Source organism: Delphinus delphis, chromosome 12 (assembly GCF_949987515.2).
Source record: "Delphinus delphis chromosome 12, mDelDel1.2, whole genome shotgun sequence".
In the NCBI taxonomy this organism is placed as follows: Eukaryota; Metazoa; Chordata; class Mammalia; order Artiodactyla; family Delphinidae; genus Delphinus; species Delphinus delphis.
Genome location: NC_082694.2, coordinates 9,888,111 through 9,907,366, shown reverse-complemented (window position 1 = coordinate 9,907,366; position 19,256 = coordinate 9,888,111). Strand labels below are relative to the sequence as shown.

The following is a 19,256-nucleotide window of genomic DNA, read 5'->3' as shown; positions in this document are numbered from 1 at the left end:
TCTGTACTTTTAAATTTTTCAGAAGTTGGGGAAAATATTAAGACTTTCTGTTCAACAAAATACCAGATGGGAAAATTTAACAGACACATGACAAGCTGGGAAAAGATATTTGCAATGTCTAAATATCTTTTTAGACTTTAAGGTTAGTTTCAGACTATAAGAGGAATTTCTAATTACTAAGAACCCCAAAAGAAAAATGGTCAAAGGATATGAACAGGCAATTTATCGGAAGAGGAAACTCAAAAGGCCAATAAGCATATAGAGATGGATATTCGAACTTACTAGTGATGAGAGAAATGCAAAATTAACAAGGCATCATGTTATCCCTATTAACTAGCAAAATTAGAAAGCTGGCTAATGTTAAGTGCGAATACAGGGGACATGGCAATACAGGAATGCTAGTGGACTGCTTGGAGGAGTACAGAGAGGAAGAGCCATTCACAAGAGCAATCAGGCCATACCTAGATACGTGAAGTGTACTCACACTCTGTAACCTATGCATTCCACTCTGCGCTTATAGTTCCAAAGAAATTCCCATGACGGTCCGTAAGTGACCCTGTAAGAGGATTTCACTGCAGGGCTGTCTGTGGTGGTAAGGCAGGAGAGGCAATATGTGTAGCCATCAAAGGGGGAGTTAACGGTAGAGTAAGTACTCACTATTTTACTCCAGTGGTTAGAAATAAGTGAGCAGAAAAATAATCTAACAAAAACAGACCTTTAAAAAGGTTAAGAAATAGAATGAGCTATGCAGCCACTATGGAAAGCAGTGTGGAAGTTCCTCAAAAAATTAAAAACAGAACTACCTTATGCTCCAGCAACCCCCTCTTCTTCCCATATCTGAAGGAAATGAAAACAGGGTATCGAAGAGATACATGGCACTCTCAGGGTTACCGCAGCGTTGTTCACAATGGTCAAGATATGGAAACAACTGAAGTGTCCATCGATGGATGAATGCATAAGGAAGCTGTGGTGTATATATACACGATGGAACATTATTCAGCCATGAGAAAAAAGGAAACCCTGCCATTTGTAACAACACGGATGGACTTCAGGGCATTATGCTAAGTGAAGTAAGTCAGAGAAAGACAAATCTGTGTGATATCACTTATATGTGGAATCTCAAAAAGCCGAACTCCTAGAAACAGACTAGAATGGTATTTACCAGGGACTAGGGGGTGGGGGTAAAGGAGAGATGTCGGTCCAAGAGTACACATTTCCAGTTAGAAGATGAATAAGTTCTGGTGATCTAATGTATAGCATAGTGATTATAGTTAATAATACTGTACTATACGCTTGAAAGTTGCTAAGATCTTAAATGTTCTCACCACAAAAAAGAAATGGTAATTATGTGATGTGATGCAGGTGTTAGCTAATGCCATGGTGGTAATCATTCTGCAGCGTAAGTCAAATCAACGTGCTATATACCTTAAACTTACAATGTTATTTATCAGTTATATCTCAAAGTTGGGAAAAAACCAGAATGAGCTATATCACAATATTATTTATATGTTAAAATATAATTACATACATTAAAATTACATAAGAATAATTTCTAACTGGGTGGCAGATACAAAACTATACATATGTCTTATTCATTTCTGTCTGTATATTATATTTCATAAAAATGAAAAAAGGTGAAAATAATGTGGTAAAGTAATGAAAATACTCTGGAAAGTAACACTGCCCTATAATTGTTAAGCATCATCATATAAAAGTGAAATAACGCATTCAGTCTTTTACTCTTCCTTTTGCTTTAGAGTGACCACGTCAGTCAAGGTGGCTTTGCTATGTGAGTTGTTTACTTGAGGTCAATGAATCTAAAGGTATTTGCCGAGGACCTACATCTGAGCCACCACTGTTAACAATGCTACCTTACCTTTACAGGTGCTTATATAGCCATCAATGCTGAACCCTGTTTAGTCAGACAGGAAGCCCCGTATGTTGTGATATGATCCCTCAATAATTCAATTTGAAAAGTACTTTAACAAATTTTATCTAAATAGAATATAAGAGAACTTAGGGTGGAAGTGTTATAATTAAACATTATGATAAATAAACTCAGAGCTCATTTTACTGTCCAAGCAGAAGTTTTAGTCTGTTTCCTTAGAGGTTTGTCTAACTTCCTTATTAGGACTTCTTCTTTTGGGGGTAAAACCCTCAAAGTCTAAAGTTGGGCAGAATTACATGCGCTCAGCCTGACTTCTAACACAGTCACATTATTTCACTTGATTCTCATATTCTGTATCACCTAAATCAACATCAAATGTAACTCAGCACCACTTTATTCATTTCTTCTGCAGCTTCATCTACAGTTGACTCAAGTTGTTTTAAACATTGTCTTTTCTAGAATGGGATAACAATACCTTCTTTCCATACTACCCAAAAAAGTCACGTTCATATGCGTAAGGTCCACAAACTATATAAATGAGAACTCTTCACTGTCTTTTGTAAGCACTTAACACATTTTTAAGGTTTTGAAAATGGGCTGTGCTGCTTTTTATTTTACACACCATCTGAGAATTTCTTTATAATGCTGACATGAAGTTTTGTTGTTGCTGAGGTTCAATGTCTTCTGGTGCCTCTAAGCCTTAAACCAAGACATACTCCCCTTCTGAGAGCTCATCACTGCAGATGCCACCAGCTCTTGCCAGAAGCGGGAAGGCTGTAGAGAAGATGAACTCCCTTCAAGTCTCTCAGCAGAGAGCAGGTGATTCTGCGGCATTAGCGGTCACTAAGAGGCTGTACCCACAGACTGCCCTTGGGAGGCAGGATCCCACAGGCGAGCTTCCTGCTTTGCAGGGAAGCAAAAACCTGGTCCAAAACTGCTCCGTGGTTTACAGCCCAGCCACCACGAGGCTCAAAATCTTTCTGTGGCTTACGGTTCAGCCATGAGGAAAAAACCCAAAGGTGAACCAAGGCTTGGGCCCTGAGGAAGGGACAGAGGGGCATCCAGAGGCAGGTCTGCAACAACGCATTTAGGGTTAGGAGGCAGGAAGCTGAGCGCCCTCGGGAGCCCCCAGTGCGTGGACTTCCTCTTGCTCAGGCAGAGACTTTCTCAGGAGCTAGACCTCTTAACCAACAGGCTCAGCGATCTCAGGCAGGGTCACGGGACCATAAAATAATTAGGGAAGTAGGTACAGATCCAGCTGGGACTTCAAACTATGGCCACGATGCTGCAGGAAGAAGCTTTACAAAGACAATATGGAAGATAAAACTCTTCTTCCTCAAGCTTTATACACATATAGTAGAATAACAGTACACAGAGATAAAAATGTGCTCCTTCCACCCTGTAGTCCACCGATTATGTGCTTTTTTCAGCAAACAGGCTCTTTTACAATTCAAGTGTCCCACAGGCTACCTGGCAACCAGTGTTTCTCCTCCCTATGAATTTGTTCTTAATGTTTTTCCTCCATTGACCTCAGTGCAATCAATCTCAGTTTAGATAAAGAAGACAGGGTATAACACAGACAAGTACTCTGGGGGATCCTTGAAGAAGACAGGACTGAAGATGGCCTGCTACAGGAGAGGGCTCTGGGGTAAGGAAACAAGCCTGGAGGTTCTAGGAGCCTGGAAGCAGGGGTGGATCAGAAAGCTTGGTTTGCAGTGCCGGTGAGGCTGGCCTTACCCTTTCTTCTAGGGATCAAAGAGGAAAGGCCCTAAGCCACACCCTCCGGAAATGAACCCTTGGAGAAGGGTCATCTACTTACGTTGCCGAGAGAAGTCTGGAGTAACAAGAACTGAGGGAAGGCGTCAGCAGGCTATTCCAGCCACTCATGCACACACAGAGCAGGCTTCCTGCAGTTCCAGGTGGTCCAGACCATGGAAGCAGAGGGAGGTCTCCTTGGATGGACCAACTTACAGACCTCATACAAACAGCTTCCCCTGCCTCTCCCTCTCCTCGGTTCCCTTGACAAAGTGGAAGGCTGAGGAGAGAAGTCACACTGAACCATGGAAAACTATGCTCAAGTACTAATACAAATTTACTTGTGAATAAATAAGCAGTGCATCAGTTTTCTATGCTGCCTAACAAAGTACCACAAACCGAGAGGGTTAAAGCAATGCCCATTTATCATCTCTCAGTTCTGTACGGTAGGAGTCCAGGCACAGCATGACTGGTGTATCTGCTCAGGGTCTCACACATCACGGCTCAAAGTTCCCTTCTAAGCTCATGCAGGTTGCTGGCAACGTTTAGGTTGCTCTCAGCCTCTTGCCATATGGCCCCTGCCCTTTCCAAAACCAACACAAAGAAACTCCCTTGCATCAAATACCTCTCATGCTTCAAATCTCCGACATTTCTGTCTCTGACTGCCACAGCCAGATGTAGAGGGCTCATGTGTGGTTAGGTCAGGTGCCCAGATTACCTCCCTATCTTAAAGGTCAACTGATTTGGGACCTTAATTACATTTTCAAAATTCTTTGAAAATTCTACAGCAACATCTAGATGAGTGTTTGATTGAATACAATTGGGAGAAGGTGAATGAGCACCTTAGGGGCCAGGAATCGGGGGGCATCTTAGAATCCTGCCTGTCATAAGCATCATGTGTGACTGCTTGGCTAGACAGGTAAGATTTAAAAATAAGACAAAGATTTTCAAATGCCTGCTAGTGTGCTGGTCCAGTTTGTTTCCATTATCAGCTGCTCCAAAGACAGGAGGAGGGCCAAGGGGGTTAGTGTGAATTATTTATAGATAAACCAAGCTGAGATATACAGCTGTTCTCTCAAGAGCAGAGCTTCTGACTAACTGTCCATATTTTACAAGAGTCTGAGGCGCAAAAGAATTAGGAAGAAGCACTCGTGAATTAGAGACTAGCTTGGAAAGTAAGCTGCAATTTTGTGGTCATTGGCAATTTTTCTAGCCACAGAAAGATGACAATGCAGTGCCACGAAACAGCCGAAGAAATGGCTGAGTAGCTGCCCTCAGGCAAACTTTGTGAATGACAGTGACACAGCAGTCTATTAAACACAACTTTTGGCAGGAATTTGGGCGAAATCAATATGCACTACTTTGACCACTCGATTACCACAAAATCTGACCATCGTCTCAAACACATTTTAGACTGAGGGCTGAGCTGGAGTGTTGGTTGAACAGTTATAAACTGGAAAGCTAAAAAGCACCAAACATCCCTTTAGAAAAGAGGGCCTACTTGATTTTCTCGGAATACCAAAAAGTGATTAGGGAGAAATGCCTCTCATCAACTGAACTTGACAATAAACACCTCCATTTTTAGCAAGTTTATTCAATTTCCACCCTTTTAAAAGCCATTAAGTCTCTGTTTTAAACTTTTAGATTTGAAATCAAGATTTTCTTCACTTAATAATTATATAAACCAAAGAACTCAGTAAAACAAGATCCCACCCAAAGAATCTTTTAAATCTGCAATAAATGTTTGAAAAAAGGAGTTGTTATGGAAACAGAAAAATATTTAACAGCACTGGCATAAATAACTGTGGGGGGGTGAGTAAAGCAGGGGGTGGGGGGAAGGTGGTGGTCAGGCCCAAGATTGCTCCAGGCTGACTGCTAGAGAGAGAGAGGGGGGAAGGGGGGAAAGAAGAGAAGGGCAGAGGGAGAGGGAGGGAGAGGGAAGGGGCAAAAAAGTAGAATCAAAGAATAAATTTAAACAAAACGGATGTAAACAAAGAAAGCCTATTTTTCAAGAAAGTTAATTTGATCAAACGTCAAAGACATTCTAGAGGGCGGTAGGGACGGCCAGGGTAGTGAGAGGAGTGAGGCCACGGCGGTTTAGAAAGCAGCCACGGAACTAGAGCTGCATCCTTGCTAAAGGACAGGAAACCGTCTTGGAGACCCTGGTTGGCAACTGAAGGCAACCTGGAGTGATAAATTTCATCCGACTCAAAAGTTCTTCCAGTTACTGCAAAGGGTGTTTTAAAATTAAGAATGGCTTCTGGTTTAGAAAAAATGACCACAAGCAGTAGTAGTTCACAGAAAACATAAGGCAAAACTTCAGCGCATAAGTCAAGGTACAGTGAACAATGATTTCTGATCACTTACAATTTCTGGAAGAGAATATTATAAAGTGTTCTGTTAAGGCTACTTCTCAAGTCCTAAAATTACTGCTAGACATATGAAGCTAATGAAACATTTACAGCATGGGCATTAATTAAATCAGTACATTGCTGGATCAAGAAGAAAAGGTATAGTAAATGTTTAATGAAGTGCTGCAAAAAACACTTGAAAATACAAAACGAATTTTACTGTAGCAGAAGAAATCAGCAGGTAATCTTGCTGGACTTAAAGACAATGGACGGCATGTGTTAAGTGTGAAGTACGTGCCAGATATGTAAAGATAAATAGCGCGTATTTATCTTGATAGTCGGGTCTAGTAGGGAAGCAGACGTCAGAAGAACCAATTAGAGCAACAACCAGCACTGACAGAAGTTAGCAGAGGATGTCAGGTGTGATGAAGAACCCAATTCCAGTTTTGATGTCTCATTGCTGACAGTTTTCAAGCCCCACAATGTCCCTTCACCTTATGCCCCACATCTGGGCAAGCCCACAGGGAAGCCTGCACACTCTCTCTCCGATCTACTAAGAAGTTCAGACCATGCAAGCCTGCCCAGCCTCACCCCCTAAGCATAAGAGCCAAGCCAGTTTCCTTTCTCTGCTCTCTCAAGCCATTTTTCAGACCTTGGGAGCCCTCTCTGCTCTCCCCAGAAAGCTTCATTATGTGAGGATAATAAGTCTTTTCACCCTTCTTGGTGTGTGAACCAGTCTTGACACCTAAAGCAAATTCTGGGTGTGGATCCATCCCAGCTCTGCGGAGTGAACGCCACACCATGGAAGCAGGGGGAAGGCAGTTTCTACCTCTGCTAGGCAGGCTGGGGAAGGCGTGTTTTACAGAGGACTGAAGGTCATTGGAGGTTCAATGGGCCAGGGAGGTTGTAACGGGCTTCAACTGGAGTTCCCACTGCACGACTTTTCTTTCTCTGGGTGAAACCCTGATAATTACAGAGACACCCCCCGGAAAACACGTCCACTACCAAACACCGTCCTTATCTGAGTGATGAGGTAGCCACCTCACCTAAGCCAGGGTGATGACTGTACTACTCTGAGATTTTTCCAACTAAAGTAAAAGAAGCTATTATTCCCCGAGGAAGGGAGGCTAGAGAATGCGGGTCTCAAGAACAGTCAGTAGATTTGCTCTCATCATTGTAGGGAAAAGATATGGGCAGTGGGAGACAAGAAGCCAACAGCAAGTGGGGCAGAGATAAGAGATGGGGGCGGGCGGAAGAAAGGCCTAGTGGTGCTGGATAACGTCGTTCCCAGGTCCCACTGCAACTGTGAACTTTCTGCAAATATATTACAGTCCTTGGAATTCCTTCTAGTATATCCTTATTTTTGCTCAACTCCTTTCAGTTAGATTTCTATCACTTAGAAACCAAACAACAACAGCACTGACCAAAACAGACGGATTACGGCACTCTGTAATTACTGTTAATTTTCTTACAATACCAATGATGGTACTGTACTTATGCAGAAGGTAGGCATGAAATGTCATTATGTCTGCTACAAATGATTAAAAAAATGAACAAAAATATGAATATGGCAAAATTTTTAATTATTGAATTTAGTTTAAGAATATATTCACTATCTGTTCTATTTTTCTGTATGACTGCATGAAACCTTCTATGAAAAATTCTTTTTGGAGAGGAGCCTCTTAAAGTATGTATAACATGCCTGGAGCTTTCAAAGAGAGTTTGGCCGTCATCTGAGCTAAAAGACTCCCAACAACAGCTGGATGTGAGACTGGCCTGCTTCCTTGGGATCCTCCCCAAGTGCCGGCCCGTGGACATCAATATTCAGGTCCTGCCCTTGAGGCTCCAGCCTGCTCGCAATTTTCCCTTCCTGAGTGCCTGCCCCTGTACACTTGGGGCTTGCTTAACCAGCTCCCACAATTAGATAAGCCAATTCCTTATAAAAACTCCACACATAAACATATACGGACAAACACACACACACACAACACTGGATCTGACTGGATCTGTTCCTCTGATTGAACCCTAATACATGTATTCACATCTGCTCCCAACTCCTACTTCTATAGATCCACTTCTACCTTTATGAGATAAAAACAAACTCTGTTCAGTGCTCTCAGGCTGGACACAGAAAAGTTTAAATTAAGGGTAAATTTTTTTTTCCTTTTGTTTCTGCTCTTTTGCAGCAGCATATAAATTTGCTGCTTTGGGGAACAGTCCAGTCTAACCTGTAACCAAGAGCTCACAGTCTGCTTCAAACAATTTTCTTCATCGTATAACCCAACCCTCGTCTGTAGTGGAGTGCATCTGTCTGTTCGCACATCTTCAGCACATCGTCCTCTACAGTCGTAGATCAGTTCATTGATTCCTATCGGTGCTCCTTGTACATGACGCCTAATTACTCGCTAGCCTAAATATTAACTAAAAATGTTTTACATTCTGCATATCCTTTCATCTCCTAATTCCATTTTTTTGGACTTTCCTGAGGAACTAGTAATGGTTGTGCTTAAAGCATTAGTTTCAGCACTGATTATAAGACCAAAGAGTTTAAAACAATAAATGAATTTTAAAAATATATCCATACAATTTGCTGTTCTTTGATACCACAAAATAATGTAACAGAAAATTCTATGGAATAAAAAAATGCACAGTATATATGTTTAGAAAGCAGGTTAGGGACTTCCCTGGTGGTGCGTGGTTAAGAATCTACCTGCCAGGAATAAAGACGCAAACGTAGAGAATGGACTTGAGGACACAGGGAGGGGGAAGGGTAAGCTGGGACGAAGTGAGAGAGTGGCATGGACATATATACACTGCCAAATGTAAAACAGATAGCTAGTGGGAAGTAGCCGCATAGCACAGGGAGATCAGCTCTGTGCTTTGTGACCACCTAGAGGGAAGGGATGGGGAGGGTGGGAGGGAGATGCAAGAGGGTCCGGAGATATGGGAACATAGGTACATATATAACTGATTCACTTTGTTATACAGCAGAAACTAACACAACATTGTAAAGCAATTATACTCCAATAAAGACGTTAAAAAAAAAAAGACTCTACCTGCCAATGCAGGGGACATGGGTTCAATCCCTGGTCTGGGAAGATCCCACATGTCTCGGAGCAACTAAGCCCATGCGCCACAACTACTTAGCCTGTCCTCTAGAGCCCGTGACCCACAACTACTGAGCTTGCGCTCTAGAGCCCGCAAGCCACAACTACTGAGCCCACATGTCACAACTACTGAAGCCTGCGTGCCTAGAGCCTGTGCTCTGCAACAAGAGAGGCCAACGCAATGAGAAGCCCACGCACCACAACGAAGAGTAGACCCCGCTCACCACAACTAGAGAAAGCCCATGGGCAGCAATGAAGACCCAATGAAGCCAATAATAAATAAATAAATAAATTTATTTTTTTAAAAAAGAAAGCAGGTTATAAAATAGCTATGGTCAGAAAATACTGTTATATTTTTGTAACTCAATAAATAAATACAGATACACAGAAAAAGGACTTGAAGGATAGAAGTTCAATGTTTATGTTTCTGGGTGGTTGGATTACTGGTAAATTTTTGCTTCTTTCTCTTGATAAGCATTTTCTAAGTATACCACAGTGAACATGTACTGCTAGCATATTGGGCAAAACCCCAGTAAATTCTGTAGTGATGATTTAATAATCTGTGGCCTAGAACAGGAATTCTTTACTAGCGCTTAAGGATCCAGATATGGACTTTGATGGGGATGGCTATAAAACCCTTGAACCTATGTGCAAAATGTTATTTGTATGTGCAACTGTGTGTGTGTGCATTTGGGGAAAGGAAGGAAGAGGTTCTGATAGCTTTCATCTGTTCTTAAAGAAAACCATGATCCAAAAAAAGGTTAAAACTACCAGTCCAGAATTTTGCTTGCCCTTATCTCAATTTCTCCTATTTAGGGGGTGGGGCATTCATTATGTAAAGCGTTGAGGGACAGATAATTTGGAACAGGAATTACCAATTTCAATTCAGATATTTTGCACACCTGAAAATTTCTTTATCTCAGGGGATGCATGAAATTTTCAAAATTCCCTTAAAAAAAAAATGAAGTGAAAAACGTTGGATATAACTTTTTTTTTTTTTTTTTTTTTTTTTTTTGCGGTACGCGGGCCTCTCACTGTTGTGGCCTCTCCCGTTGTGGAGCACAGGCTCTGGACGCGCAGGCTCAGCAGCCATGGCTCATGGGCCCAGCCGCTCCGCGGCATGTGAGATCTTCCCGGACCGGGGCACGAACCCGTGTCCCCTGCATCGGCAGGTGGACTCTCAACCACTGTGCCACCAGGGAAGCCCGGATATAACTTTTGAAACAATCTCTCTAAAATGGTTACTGCTAAGCTTTTCAAAGTAAGAATACTCACTATGTTAGACTTAAAGTTTTGCTACTGTACCCTGATCTCCTCTGTCCCCAGGCTCATGGTGTCATCATAAACATGGCCCATGCCACAGTCCTAGATTGGAGTTCATCAGAGAGATAGAACTCATCATTATTTTAAAAATAATGAACCTTCTTGCTAAAGATCAAAATGCATGCCATGTTTCATTAAATATCTTGGCATTTGACAGAAGGAGACTACGGGTGATATATTACTGTGACTGGATTAAGAACTCTATGTTTTTGCCATTTCAACATCGTTTCTAAACCTTTTTATAGGACAGAAACAACAGTGATGTATTTCCTATCTGAACATTATGGTCTTTAAACCTAACACCCACAAGTCAATTTTACTATTTATATAACGACTACTTGCAAATACTGATTCCATCTGTAGGTACAAAAGGAAGCACACAAACTTCTCTCTGCAGCCCCACCCCAAAAATCCATGATCTCTGTAAACACCTGAAAAGATGGAGTTGTTATCAGATAGCTCTTCTTATGCTGACTACTCTACCATGGTTTTGTACAAGTATAACTGATATATTTGATTATTCTAGGTTTGAGATTGTAAAGAAATTATTACAGAATTAATTAAAGAATGTTAAAAAATGCAAGGCTGCCTACTGTGGTACACGTAAAAACTAAATGAAAACTTGACATTAACATCTTACTGTAGAAGAACAGTTTCAGGTACCTGGGTTCAAATCAAAAGATTAATACACTTCCAAATTTAAAAATACCCTGAAATATTTAAACAGAAATTATTTAAATTTAATGTCTTCACTAGTAGAAAACGGTTAACTACAACTTTGACAACATTAAAAAAATTACAGTTATTTATTGAATCAGAATAGACCTGCATACAGCTCCCCCTACCAACTTCCCTTTTAAATTCTTTTCTTCTAATAAATGCTGGAGAGGGTGTGGAGAAAAGGAAACCCTCCTACACTGTTGGTGGGAATGTAAATTGGTACAGCCACTATGGAGGTTCCTTAGAAAACTAAAAATAGAGCTAACATATGATCCAGCAATCCTACTCCTGGGCATATATCCAGAGAAAACCATAATTCGAAAAGATACATGCACCCCAATGTTCACTGCAGCACTATTTACAATAGCCAGGACATGGAAGCAACCTAAATATCCATCGACAGAGGTACGGATAAAGAAGATGTGGTACATATATACGATGGAATATTACTCAGCCATAAAAAAGAATGAAATAACGCCATTTGCAGCAACATGGATGGATCTAGAGATTGTCATACTGAGTGAAGTCAGACAAAGACAAATATCATATGATATTGCTTATAGGTGGGATCTAAAAAAATGGTACAAATGAACTTATTCATAAAACAGAAACAGAGTCACGGATGTAGAAAACAAACCTATGGTCACCGGGTAGGGGGGGGTAAAGGAGTGGGAGGGATACATTGGAAGATTGGGATTGACATATATACACTACTATATATAAAATAGATAACTAATAAGGACCTACTGTATAGCACAGGGAGCTCTACTCAATATTTTGTAAAGACCTATATGGGAAAAGAGTCTAAAAAAGAGTAGATATATGTATATGCATAACTGATTCACTTTGCTATACACTGAAAGTAACACAACATTGTAAATTAACTTTACTTCAATAAAAATTATTTTTAAAAAAAAGGACAAACAAATTTAAAAAAACTTCCTTTCTTCTGCTAACTTACCAGAGTGGCATTACTCTAGAAGTTATATCATTTAAGATGTTCTCTTTACCTACCTGCTAAATTGGGTTGGAACCAAATACGGGTGAAGACTTGTCTTCCCCTCAGTGTATCTGAGATGTGCAAAACCTGAGACCCAGAGGCAGAAGGTAAGCAGAACTATGGTTTGAGGAAGTACTCTGTGATTGGACCTTGTCTTCCTGTAGGATCTGCTTTTGTTTGGCCTCCTGGGTTGGTGATAATATTATTTATTTGATGATGTAGAAAAGTTTGTACTTTAAAAGCATATACATCAAACAAATTAATATATTCTTCCACATCCACAAGGAAAAATGTTAAATAATAAAACTGGAAATGAAGTGCTAATCAGAAAGGTAACCAAGTTTAATGCTGCTTCTGAAGATAAGATCCTCTGAACCAGAGACTCCAAAATGTGGATATTTTTCAAACTTCAAACTTTAATATTATACGTTAGATTTATAACAGATACTTACTTCCCATCTTCAAACTGTATTCAACATTATTTACTTTCCTGATGACTAAAACATGTAACTTTCTCATACAAGATAACACAGGCAAAAGGCAAGACAAACGCATGCATAAAATATATGTAATATTGCTATGGCCTGAAAATTTTAAACTTACTGTTCATGGAAATCCAGCATTGGTGGCTCAAATCGTATAGGTCTGCAATTACCCCGGTACAGAGATATACTGTAAGTAAAAAGAAAACAGCCTAAGAAGCAATTCTTCAACATATGTGTTTCCCCAAACCAAAGTCAGACACTTGAGTTTTGTCATGATAAAGTTTCTTTAAGAAAAGTGCAGTCTTATATTAGAAATATGCGTTACTTTTTTATTGGAGGAAATCAATAAACATTTGTTTTAAAAAATGGTGAAAAAAAGGAGTGTTTTTCCCATCAAAGGTATGCAAAAACAGAAACTGCTCAAATAGACTGCTGAACTTTATTTGGTTGATATAACTGATAACAATATACCTTAATATGTTCATTTGGATTTTTTTTTTTTTTTTTTGCCACACCACGCGGCTTAAGGGATCTCATTTCCTCAACCAGGGATTTAACCTGGGGCACCGCAGTGAAAGCACCAAGTCCTAACCACTGGACTGCCACGGAACTGTCTCATTTGGATTTTTAATACATGTACAATGAACAATAAATAATTACTTGTACTTGGAAGGCAATTTATAGAGATAAAAACTCATGATCCCATTGTAACTAGAGTGTCAAAGAACTAAACAAGAGTCAATTTGGGGATAGAAATTTCCAAGAACTGAAATATCTTTTTAATCTGAGAGTTTGGAACATACTGATCTATGATGTCTTGGCCTAAATATTTGAGTATCATTTCTAACTATTCCCCTTGATACTAGAACTTCTCACTAAAACAGATTCCTGAATAAGCAAACCTCCTAGACATCACCATGACCTAACATTGATGCAAAGTATAAATAACCTTGGAGAGGAGGTCCGCATACCTAAAGTCATCTGTTTACATACTGAGAGAGGGAGAAAGTCATTCAGACACTAAAGTTTCTAAACAGTAGATTATCTTTCTGCTGTATTTTAAGAAATGATGTAAGAGCAAAACCCATTCTGTGAGACTACTTTATTTCCATCACCTCTGCAATTCAAAAGAACACAAGCTTCACAGGATGTAGTAGTTTCATTCAGGAAATACAATAGAAATAGACAAGGACATACAGAAAATGTGGAAGATCTAGATTTAACTCAATAAAGATTAAATAGTCTGAGCAGTGGAATAATTGAGCTTAAAAAAATAAGGTTGAAAAGTGTTTTTAGCCTTAGCAATTAAGAGTATTACTCTGTGCTGCTTGACAATCCTTCTACATATGTTGAACATTAAAGATGACAAACACGAGAAGGAAAAGACCAAATGTAAGACTATACTTTACTAAAGCACAAAACTAAAGACACTGGGAAAATGAAGGCACAATTCCTCACAAGGCAGCTGCCACATGTAGCCAGAGGTACAGAATCTACCCCCTCTTGATTTCTGCCCTTCTTAGACATACTGTAACGAGGATACTCTTCAGCTCCTTTAAAACAATAGATACTGATGAGTTCATCAGTTTTAACAGTGTGAAACTCAAACTTACATAAAATCTCCATCCAATCAAGAAAAAAAAATTGTAATGCATAAAGTAAATGTGTCTAAGTCAGTAATTCACACATATATAAACAATGACTGTGTTAGATGCTAGAGATACAAAGGAGATTAAGATACAGTTTTTTTTTTCTCTCACAGAACTGAGAGCCTAATCCCCAAACTTCAAGTGGAAATGCTTAAAGTGGCCAGGCAAGGGAAAAAGGTGCGGTGCACACCCCATTCACTCAACACAAATATACCGAATGGCAGGGGCTGTCTAGTGGCTGGGCCATGAGAACAAAGAGGCTGTTCTCATGGCACTAACATGCCAATGGGGAAAACAAAATAGGACACATCACGTGATGACGTCCAACATATAAAGACAAATCAAACACAGCAGGAACATAGACGGTCTATCTGAGGAGGGACACTGGGGCTGAGACCTGACTGGTGGTGATCTGGAGGAAGAAAGCAGGAATGTCCTTGGCATGATGAGGAACCAGGAGGCTGAAGTGGCCAGAGTACAGGAAGGAGGGGGAGGAGACCGGAGCTGAGATCAGAGCGGTACAGAGGCCAGGTCTCCTTGCAGAAGTCTGGATTTTATCCTCAGTGTAACAATAAGCGTCTACAGTGTTTTGAGCAAGGAAGTAACATGATCTAACACATTTAAAAGGTCAAATCTGGCTGCTGTATGAAGAAGAGACTGCATGAGCCCAAGAGTGAAGCATGAAGGCCCTGCAGTTGTCCAGAGAGGAGGGGACAGCCACTGTGGTCCAGGATGACTGCAAGGGAGGGTGGTGAGAAGTGGCTCTTTTCTGAATATTTTTGGAAGCTAGAGACATCATGCTGATGGATTGATTTTGGAGTGTAAGAGAAAGAAGAGAGGCATCAAGATGACTTAACTCTAAGATTTTGGCCCGAGAAACTGGATACGTAGTCATGACATGCAAGAGTAGGTTGGAAGTGGGGAAGGGTAGTTGGGTAGGGATTCAAGAGTATTGTTTTAGACATTTAAACTTGAGATGTCTTATCTAGATGGAGATGTCAAGTAGGCAGATAGATATACATGGTTATTGCTTTATATTAAAAAGTTACTGATTTGGGGGTACTGATCTTAAACCCAGGCATTTTGGTGAGTTAATTCTAACAGTCTATAGATTCTCTTAGATTTTCCCCTGCCATTATATGTGTTGCTAAAATGATCACTATCTTGAATTGTCTCTGTAGACAGATCACCTGCAAGTAACAACAATTCTGTTTCTTCCTTTTAAATCCTTAGACCTTGTTTTCCTTTTTCATGCCTTATGTGGGCTAAGACCTCCCATAAAATGTTCCAAAGAAGTGGTGTCCAGCCAATTGTTATCGTGACACTTACAGGATGCTCACAGAATATGAGATAGAGGGGACAATACATAACAGATAATTCTCTCATAAATAAATGCATATTTTCAAAACAACAGCAGATCTATATCTAAGGACCAATTTAATATTTGAGTGGGTACAACACAAATTGTCATAGGGATAATCTTATCTTAACAAAACCCAAAATTCAATAACATAGCTATCACATACCTACAGCTGATTGAAATGGCTGCTACTGTTTATTTAGAATGGCCATGACACTCCTTAGTGCTTTATTAACAGAAAGCAAATGTCTACAAATCCATAATGTTGAAAAATAAACTGGGGAAGAAGCAATATGAAAAACGGTGCCCTTTGTCAATTTCAAAGAAACAGAATCTTAGACATTATAAAAGTAATAACATGATTTTATGCTTTCGGCAGTGATTGTATTTTTTCTGAAACTCAATACAATATTTTATTTTCACTAAAACATTAACTGTTTATTTGGGGAGAAGGAGATGAATAAGGGCTATTCTGACTTCAAGCGAGGGAACAACTGGAGAGATACATGAAATCTGTGTTGCCTAGTGAACTGTTAGGTCGAAATTAAGCACACAAGACCTTCCCAAATGAAGCACACAAAACATTCTTGGAGCTTTGGGAATTTGTTTAAACTGTGAAATTTAAAATATTTTCCTAGGGGCAATTACTACCTAAACAAAAGGTTCTCTTCGGCCCAGTATTTCATAACGAATGATTTGTGGTCTACCTACATCTTAATCATCTAGGATGCTTGTAGAAATGCAGATTCCAGGGCCCCGCGCCTCTCGATTCTGATTCCTTACATCTAGTATGGAGCCCAGAAACAGGCACTTTTATGTCCACTCTCACACTTGGGAACTACTCTTTTGTAGCTTGATCCACAGTAAGCGTTGCAAGCAGAAATAAGAGGGGAATAAAACCACTTTAACAAGTAAAACCTTTTAAAAAGTCACCAACAGTTTAAAATGGTCCCCTGTATGACTTTTATTAGAGACAGCTATATAGTGACTTAAGAGAAAAGATACAGATTACTCCTATATCAATATTTTCCAATAAATCCATTTTAGCTTAAATTTTCATTTCCCTAAGGACTAATGATGTTGAACATCTTTTCATTTGTTTACTGCCCAATCAGATATCTTCTTTTGCAAAGTGTCTGTTCAAAGTATTTTAACTGGGATGTCTTAATTTCGAGTTTAAGAGTTCTTTATATATTCTAGATACATGTCCTTTGTCAAATGTATGTACTGTATTTTCTCCCTGTCCCTCCTTTTCCTATTATCAATGATGTCTTTTGGATAGTGACATCATCAAGATGGTGACGTAGGTCATTCTTGACTTCAGTCCCCCTCACAAGAAGACCACCCAACAACGACCCATAGATGAGATACCATTGTGAAAATCCCAAAATACAGGGGTGAGGCTCAAGAACATCCTTGGACCACAGAGAGCAGGAAAGAAGAAGAAGAAGAAAAAAACTGTATTAGAAAGGTAAGAGAAATGGCTATACTCTGGTCATATCACCTCTCTACCAGGCTGGTACAGCGCTGCACTGAGAGGGCCCCCTAGCGCCTACAGTTTCTCAGATGGAAAAGAGAGAGCCCACGGTGGACATCTAGCTCCCCCAGTGTTGTGGGGAGATAAGTGGACATCTAGAGTTATGAGGCCCAAAGAACCCCACACAGGTTGAACTTGAAAAGGCCTACAATGAGACACATTATGATTAAACTGTCAAAAGTCAAAGGCAAAGAGAGAATTCTGGAAGTAGCAAAAGTGACACATCACATACAAGGAACACCCCACTCCCCACCCCATAAGACTACATTAGTCCCCCCTCAACTGTGGTTTCACTTTCTGTAGTTTCAGTTACATGCGGTCAACCATGGTCTGAAAATATTAAATGAAAAATTCCTGAAATAAAAAATACATGTTTTAAACTGCACACCCTTCTGAGCAACATGATGAAACTTCCTGCTCTGCCCTGCCCGAGACATGAATCATCCCTTTGTCTACTGTACCCTTGCTGTATATGTGATCCACTGTCAGTATAGGAAAAAAACAGAGTATATATAGTGTTTGGTACTATCAGTAATAGTGTTTGGAATGTATGCCCCGCAGATAAGAAGGAGGTACCGTACAGGTGGATTGCTCAACAGAAATTTTGTAGGCAAAGAGAGAGTGGGATGACATTCAAACTACTGAAAGAAAATAACTGTCAAACAACAATACTATACCCAGCAACGCTGTCATTCAGAAATCAAGGAGAGAGAAAGACTTCACTGAACAATCAAAAGTTGAGGGGGTTCATCATAGCCACTTCCGACGGCTGACGGGTTTAGTCTGACAACTGGTGTTGAAACCATTCACAGTTATTATAATATTTGATATGGGTGGGTTTAAGTCTACCATCAAAATTACTACAGTCTTCAAGATCTATGCAAAGTAGTACTGTTTTTTGCATATATGTCACTTCATGTATGGCTAAAAGCTCCAGAGCTAGAAAATTAATCTAAGTATAAACCCAAATGGAATCTTAAAAAACAACTTAAGAACATTCCTTTTAACTTTTTCACAAAATTTATAACAGATATTAGACAAACTGCAATTGTGAGCAGACTTTATCTGCCATTAAGGTATTAGCAAGTTCTGGCTCTAACTATAATCTTCTAGATGCTTATGGTTAACTGTAGGCAACCAAAATGGTTGTACTTAATAAAAAGCAAACTATACAGTCAATTAAAGAACCGCAACCACCTTAATTTGAAAAGTACTCCGTAGCCCAGTATTTTTGGCTTATATCCTAGAGATACCAGGAAACTTAAAGATCAGAAGACTCTGGTTCTTCTTGTGGACACTGTGTATACACATACACACACAGATACACACATGTATCCTTCTTACCTAACTGTATACACCAACATTTCCAGCTCTTATAACAACATAATATAATAACAACACTGCTCCCAATATCAAACCTTTGCACTAGCTGTTCCTCTGTCTGAAATGCTCTGCCCTAAGATTTTCACCAGGTAAGCTGAAACATCATTTCAGAGAGGCCTTCGTTATGGTCAAATCTAAAGAAGCAATGGAGTCTTGTCTATCCCAGACCTTTCTCTAACTGATACTTTGTTCATTTATTTGGTGGCTTGTTGTCTATTTTCCCCATTAGCACACAGGTTTCACCAGGGCAGGAGTCTTGACTATCTGGCCCAGCCAGCACTGTGGTAGTTTTAAAACGTGTTCACAAATTCTCTGATCTGCCTCTCTTCAAGAGGTGGGGGCTTAATTCTGCTCTCCTTGGGGGTAACTTCCTATGAATAATATATGGTAGAAGTGACTGTGTGACCCAATTACAAAAGACACTGTGGCTTCCTCCTTGTGCTCTCTCTTGGATCTCCTGCTCTAGGGTCTCCAGCTGCTGTGACACAGGAACATTCAAGCAGTCCTACGGAGAGTTCCACACGGCAAAGAACTAAGGTCTCCTGCCAACAGCCAGTAAGGAACTGAGGCCTTCTGCTAATAGTATGTGAGTGAGCCATCTTGGAGAGGACCCACCGGGACCAGGCCTTCAGATGACTGCAGCTTCGGTTGATGTCTTGGCTGAAATCTCACGAGAGACCCTGAGCCACAACTACTTA

The 19,256-nt window shown here is 40.1% G+C and overlaps 1 protein-coding gene across 2 annotated transcripts in view; it reads right to left on the bottom strand.

The window, feature by feature from the left end:
- The window catches only part of TMEM131 (transmembrane protein 131), a 192,292-nt gene that overhangs the window by 106,303 nt on the left and 66,733 nt on the right, over positions 1-19,256 (bottom strand). For both annotated transcript variants that reach the window (XM_060027310.1, XM_060027311.1), the window contains exon 4: positions 12,748-12,816. In XM_060027310.1, the coding sequence (XP_059883293.1) occupies positions 12,748-12,816 (69 nt within the window). The remainder of the gene's footprint in view (positions 1-12,747; positions 12,817-19,256) is intronic.